The 7615-nt window shown below is 33.9% G+C and overlaps 1 protein-coding gene across 1 annotated transcript; it reads left to right on the top strand.

Moving 5' to 3' along the window:
* The first annotated feature begins 811 nt into the window (after nt 1-811).
* LOC104898229 (short-chain dehydrogenase reductase 2a) lies at nt 812-6712 on the top strand. Its single transcript, XM_010685276.4, has 2 exons — nt 812-974; nt 5785-6712. The coding sequence occupies exons 1-2, from the start codon at nt 889-891 to the stop codon at nt 6596-6598; spliced, it is 900 nt and encodes a 299-aa protein (XP_010683578.1). The 5' UTR covers nt 812-888; the 3' UTR covers nt 6599-6712.
* Nucleotides 6713-7615: the final 903 nt, after the last annotated feature.

The raw sequence follows: 7615 nt of genomic DNA, 5'->3' as shown, positions 1-7615 counted from the left end.
CTTCACTCTCGATTAGACCCAATTCCCGACTTATATCCTTAGTTCTAGAGCGAGCAATCTCTCACACAACATGGTACAACAACACGATTAAAACTTACATGACACGAATGCGAAATTATTCAGAGAAATACAAAACTAATATCACACAAGCACAAAATAAATCAACCGAAACCTGCTCTTTTGATCAATTTGTCATATTATGCGATTATAGTACACACTACATGATTATCGATATATTTTAAAGAGTATTATGAAATCAACATGAAATCATATATGAATATAAGGATCGAAATTGATGGCATACTTCTAGAAGATGGGAGAAGCAAAAGACAGGGGTGAAGCTATGTTGGGGCCTAAGAGGACCATGACCCCTGCAGCCTCACCATAACTTTGAAGAAAATCAATGATAATTAATGGTTATATATTGTTTTATAGGTAAACTAGTCTCCCTCAATAACCATGTTTAGAATTCTTTCCCCTCAAAAAAAAAAAAATTTTTAGAATTCTCTCTTAAACTGGCCCCCTCCACAACCAAACCTGACTTCGCCCTGGCCTTAGACGTACACCATTAGAATAATCTCCCTTGACTGTCTTCACTCTTCAGCCATAACATTAAGGTGCAACATTATTTTCCAAGATTTTGATGGTCCACTTACATATTTTGGTGAAAGCTTTCTCTTATACTAGCATCATTGTATTTTTTGTTAGGAAATTTCAACTTACAAAAAGTCTAACAGGATATTTCCATCCCTATAAATACAGAATGCATATCTTATTTTCTTCCACATTTCTGTCTCTTTTCTCCTTTCCCTGTAACATTATTGTGAGTTGTGACGAATTTTATCCTCCATACAAACAACAATTATAAGATCTACCATTAAAATTAGAATGAAAGTTGAATTAGCATCTGACAAGCCACTTCAACCTGAAGCCATTGATATGGATATAGGAAGCACCAATCTTTCCACAAAAAGGTACTGTTGCTATCATAATTTCTAATTTCCTCATTGTTCATACATTTCTTTGATAATTAATAATCATTTTTCACTTACAAAAATAATAGTGTATGTAAGCTATGTTACTCCGACACCTTCATTTACCTAAAAGATCGGGTGTCGTGTCGTATCGTGTCCGACACGACACTATACTAGCTTGGACACTTCACTTTAAACTAAAAACTTGTCTTTCTTCTACACAATAACCAAGTCGGACACTTGGACACCCGTATCCGAGTAGATACTCAATCCGTATCTGAATAACATAGTATGTAAGTATGTGTTGTACTGCATACGTACTTTTGTACTTCTTGGGATCTTTAGGGTTTCTTACTGTTGAATTTTGTTTTTTAATATTCATGCCAACATTTTACTTAAAAATAAAAATGAGAAATAGATTTAAATGGTTAATCTCTATTATATAAGTCAAGGGGGAGCTATGGTGTCTCCTAATAAAATATTGTTTTTGTCCTTAGCTAAATATATACTTAATTGGATATTCAGATTTTGTACAATTATATCCTTTCCTAATATAAAGATGGGTCAAAATTACAATAATAAACTAAATATAAGCATTAACAAAGTAACTTGACATAATGAGAAAATGGTTACTCAATAAAAAAAATTACAAATTTATTTTGACTACAAAAATTTACATCTAAATGTTTATCTCAATTTCTAAACACTTTATAGATTACAATAATTTGTACAACAATAATTATAAATCACGCTTCTATAATTATTTTTTCATGAAATTTATTAAGAATAGACAAAAACAATCGACGCACGTATTGCGTGCATAGAAGACTATTCCTTCTCCCTATGATCTTTTGAATGAAAGTTGAATTTAAAAAGTAAATTTTTTGATATCTTCATGATAGATAATTGGATATTTGGATTAGGAATGTAATAGTATTACTCTTGAATGTTCATGACATACTATCTTCGTTCCTAAATAATAATTACGCTTACACTTTTCAGCATGCCATTGCAAAACTTTAAGCGCTAATATTTCTAATTTTGTATTTATAAAACTTACAAATAGTTGATATGCGAAAAGTACAAATCAAGACGAATTATAGAAGACTCCACATGATTATATATATCCTTACCTATAAATCATAAATAATAATCAAATTGAAATTTGTGAATAGTCTCAAAATTCAAAGTGCTCATCCATTCTAGATAATTGTCATATATAAGCAGGTGAACTAAATATTCCCACCAATGCTTTATCTTTCAACCAATAATAATTTAGTTTAGGCCCTTTAGGAACGAATTATAGAAGAAAAAAATGACAAGCATTGTAGGGAAAAGGGATTAGTAAACTAGTAAAGTGATTAGATATTACGAAATGGAGGAATATACTTCCTCCGTTTCGTTTTACATGCAACAAATGAATATTTTATATCTCACAAATAATACTTATTTGTTGCATTTAAAACGAAACGGAAGAAGTATATAAACTTATTTTTCTCATGCAAAGCCAGGAGATTAACATACAAAGAAGGATCAGTAGGTCAAGTTAGTTAAGAGGTTTCTCCTTCAGAATTTTTTTTTTTGTGTTTACACCCGGTTCACCCTTCGGGCTACATCCAGATCGAGGTCAAATTTGGGGTGGTTAGTTAAGAGGTTTCTCCTTCAGAATTACATACAAACAATAAGTCTTTTTTAGGAGGATTCCGTATTAAAGGAATATAAACTTTGGGAATATGTTTTTATAAAAATCCTATGGTGCAATAAATCTAGCTAGTGGTCCACAATGATTTCAACTTTTTATAATATGAGCCTAAAATCATTTTAAACTCCTTCATTTGTTTCAATTTAGTTGTGACACTATCTATTTTAGGAAGTTTCAATTTAGTTGTGATACTTTTATTTTGAGTAATAACTTCTCTATATCTCTCTCCTATCACATGTGACCTTTTTATTTTCTTTTTCAATCTCTCTCGCTCCTCTCCAAAAATTACCTAAAAATCCGTGATTTTAAAAGTGTGACAACTAAATTAAAACGGAGGAAGTATTAGATTTCCATAGTACTTCCTCCATTTCCGAAAATTCTAACTACTTTGATCAATTTCCTCTAAAGATTACATTAAAGACATGATTTGGTCATTAGAGACTTAGAGTCCCCATTCTATGAATCAATATCCCTTAATCAAAATCTTTAGACTTGACCATGCAAAGAAGGCTTAATAGTAAATACGCATTACTAAATAATAATCAGAGTCCTTTTTGAACTCTAACACTCCCTTGGACGTAGATTGCAAAATAAAGCTGATAACTAATGATTGCTGACTAGCTCGATTAATTGCATGCATTTAACATGTTTTGATGATGCTATATTTGTCAAAAACACACTCATGCTTTTCTCTACTAAAATGTACATCACTTTCATTTTTTTGAGGGGAAATGCACACCACTTGATAACTTGTGCAATACTTACTCTTGCACGCCAAAGAAAGGGAAAAGAAAATAAATACAATGCATTTTATGTAGATATGGTGGTTTTACGCTTTTTACATGCATGACTAGTGATGCTAGGAAAATAATGTCGGTTGTCCAATCTAGGGTTGGTGATAAATTGACATGACTTTGCAATTGGCTAAAAGTCAAAGGAAAAAAAACAAGGTTTATGGATCAAGCACATGTAAAATAATATATATTTTCTTTGTATAACAAGAAACATGTATTTTGTAATCCATGATTTATGTTGGTGCACGACAATACCCTATTATTCCCATAACAATTGACCTAGGAAAGTTAGCGTAACAGTTCGACGAAAAAGTATATCGTCGAAAAAGTCTGAAATGATTTTTACTAGTCAAGCTTCCAATGTCAGAATGCTTAATAAAATATCTTTTTGAAAAGGGAAACGGGCCAACTAGTCTAATTCACATTTGTCGTGACCTAGGCTTGCAACATTTTTAAGCTATCTGAGTTCGTTTAGGGCCCGAAGACATCATTTTAATTATTCTCAGATTTTTTTTTCTAATGTTCGTATTAGGATTTTGTTTAGACTACTTAAATATTATTGGCCTTCATTAGAAGATAACTTTTATCTTAATAATAATATTTGAGAGTTTTACTCTATCTTTTTCTAGTGGATTACGGAACTTTTACAAATTTATTGCTTGTAAATTTGTCTGTTCGTTCTAGGAATTGCACTTGCTTTTTCTTTGATGATTCCGACTACGTCAACAATAAATAAATTAAAGGTATAAAATTTGATTACTATATCATGAGAGTATGACCTGTAAGCTAGCCCTCCATATTAGCATGTTTGTTTTTACTTTATGATTGATAATATCACCTTAATAACAAACCTATTATTTCATGTGTAATCTTGATGAGACTCACGCTTCATTTAGTTAATGGTCATAAATGGTTGTAATGGTAGTAATTGTAATGTGATTAAACGTATATTTGTAAAGAGGTGGTTATGTCAATAACCATGATAATGACCTGTCAAAAAAAAAAACCATGATGATGAAAATTCATCACAAAACATGAGTTTTTCTTCATAAATTTCATTTACCAGCCACATTCCCAAGTGATAATGATCAATAGTAATGAGATTTAAGGAAGAAAATTAATATTTTGGGATGAAGTAGCATTACAATGCATGGGTGATGACATTATGAGATTTCCTTTACAATTTACACTATAATGCATTATTATTAACATCATTTATCTCTATTATATAAACCAAGAGGGGAGCTATGGTGTCCCTATTTGAAAAGACCTTTTAACCTTTCATTCAATAAAAATACTTATCTATTAAGATTTTGAGATTTTTCTCAATCATAAATTCATAACCCTTCCTAATTTAAAATATGTATATCAAAAAAAGTTCAAAGTAGCTAAAATAAACTTTCATAAATTATGTGTAGTGAAAGAAAAAATTTATGATTCAAGAACAAATTAACATAATTAAAGCTGTTTTCAAATCAATTACAAAGACATAAAATTTTAATTTTACCTAAACTTTGAAATGCAATAACAATACCAAATTTATTTAGAACTAATGATGATTGTAAATTACATTCTTGGAAATTACATTTAGATAAAATTTAATAATAGCGACATTATGTCATCCTTAACAATACAAAATTATGTGATGAATCACCCTTCAATAAGTAGAAAATATAACATACCTAGTCATCCTAGTACCAGTTAATTATATTAAAGTAGTATTTTATCCCGGGTGATGCCTTGGGTCAATTACAATTATCAAGTATATTATTATTCATAAATCCCACACTTGATTTTATTACCTTTTCTTAATATTCTGTCTAGTGCAAAATTGAAAAATTGACGTTATGGCATGATAATTGTTTTCAAAGAATTTCTAAGGAATTGGGGATAAAAATAACAATTTGAATGGAATTAGGGTAAAATAATGTTATTCCTTAATAAAAGTGTTAGAGATCAAAAAGATTGTTTATGTCTTTATGATTGCATATAACTGTAAGACTTTATTTATCATATTTTACTTTGAAATATTAAGCATTGAAAATGAAGTGGATTAGTTGTTAAACTCTCACATTTTATTTCAAAGGTCATGTGTTCGAATTGCAGTAACTACATATTGTTAATAATTTTAAATGACACTATATAAACATGTGTATTAGAAGCTTGAACAGAATGCCACATGACATCATTCCTTTTATAGGAACGCCTTTTAATATATTTGTATAAATTAAATGTTGTGATGAGACTTCTCTCATGTAAGTTTTGGCATTCATGATGATAATCTCTACATGTACCTAATTCATATAATTCGTAGGTTGCAAGGCAAAGTTGCGATCGTTACAGGAGGAGCAAGAGGGATAGGAGAAGCAATTGTGAGACTCTTTGCAAGCCATGGTGCCAAGGTAGTTATTGCCGATATCTTGGACAACCTAGGCATGTCCATAGCCAACTCTTTGTCCCCCACAGTTAGCTACATCCATTGTGATGTTAGTCATGAAGAAGATGTGGAGAAATTGGTCACAAATACAATCGCGATCCATGGAAAGCTAGATATTTTTTTCAATAATGCTGCCATCCTTGGCCAACAAAAGCGAAAGAGCATCATGGATTTCAACGAAGATGAATTTGATACGATTATGAGGGTAAATGTAAAAGGTATGGCCCTAGGGACCAAGTACGCTGCTAAGGCCATGGTGCCTAGGAAGACTGGTTGCATCATCTCCACCTCTAGTGTAGCCGGGGTCTTAGGTGGGTGCGCTCCCCATGCCTACACGGCCTCAAAGCATGCGATTGTGGGGCTTACGAAGAATGTAGCATCAGAGCTCGGAAAGTATGGAATTAGGGTTAATTGTATCTCACCGTTTGGTGTAGCAACATCTATGCTAATTAATGCATGGTGCAATGAAAGTGAGGAAGAAGAGTATAGCAATGTGTTAAGGGAACACCAAGTGGAGAAAGTGGAAGAGCTTGTGAATAAATTGGCAAATTTGAAAGGTGTAACACTAAAGGCTCAAGATGTGGCCGAGGCTGCTCTTTATCTTGCTAGTGATGAGTCCAAGTATATTAGTGGACATAACCTTGTCATAGATGGAGGTTTTACTACTTCAAGAAATTGTGTTGGCTTGTAGTAATTTAACTCTATAGTTTTTTAAGAATTATGGTGAGAGCTTTGTGGTACAATCGGCTTATAGTTTTCACTTATAAGGGAGAATATTTATTGTTTAGGAGGAATTATCAAGTTACTAGATTAGTCATACATTTATTTTATTTAATCTGGTTCTTACATAAGCTTCAAGGTGTTGAAGTCTCTAGTCATAAGATATTGATGTCTCAAGATGTCCACTTTGGACATTTCATTAATTTCAATCACATGAAATCAACCCTTTCATCTCTCTAAAGAATTCTCTCCCCAAACCCTAATCACAAAGCTCTAACCCCTACCTCCCCTGGCTCGCCAGCGGCTGATACATCAGCTTAGTCGCCGGCAAGCCATTACCATCGAAGCGTAGGTTATAGTATTAGGGTCCTGTAGTTCCCCTCTGCCTCCACGTGCTTTCCCCCATCCCGCTCCCGTCACATCCTACCCACTTCCCCACCCCCTCCCATGTGCGACGGTCTTATCCCGTCCTCCCTATGCGTTAGTTTCTCTTCCCCCGCCCCTGTGCGTCGCCGACCTCCCTCTCCCTCCCCTGCATGTGCGTCAGTTTCTCCCCCCTCCCCTATCAGTTTTTTTCCTTCCCCTCCCCTGTGCGTCCGGGTTCGCGTTATTTTTCGCGTTGGTCAGTTCCCCCTTTCGCCGTTGTTTCCACGTGGTGTCGTACATGGTCCCCTATTCCCCATCCCCGTCCTCGCATCTGGTAGGCACAATCCCCCTTTTATGTTGTGGTTATTTCGGGCCTCCCCTACCCCTCCCCTGTAGTTGTTTCGAGCTTTCCTTTTCTCTCCCCCCTATTCATGTCGAGCCCTCTTTCCCCCTGTTAGTGTCGGACATCCCCCCCCCCCGGTTGTTCGGTTCTCCACCTAATTATGTTGGATGTTAATAGTGTGTTCGATGTTTTCATAAAAAACGCGTTTAATCTCCCAATAAAAGGAGTGTGTTGTGTTCGAGTTGCTAAAGTTGTTGTCGGTGGTTGGTTGTGGCGATT

This window comes from Beta vulgaris, chromosome 7 (genome assembly GCF_026745355.1).
Source record: "Beta vulgaris subsp. vulgaris cultivar EL10 chromosome 7, EL10.2, whole genome shotgun sequence".
Lineage (NCBI taxonomy): Eukaryota > Viridiplantae > Streptophyta > Magnoliopsida > Caryophyllales > Amaranthaceae > Beta > Beta vulgaris.
Note: the sequence above shows the minus strand (reverse complement) of the source record. Positions and strands in the feature narration are given on the sequence as shown.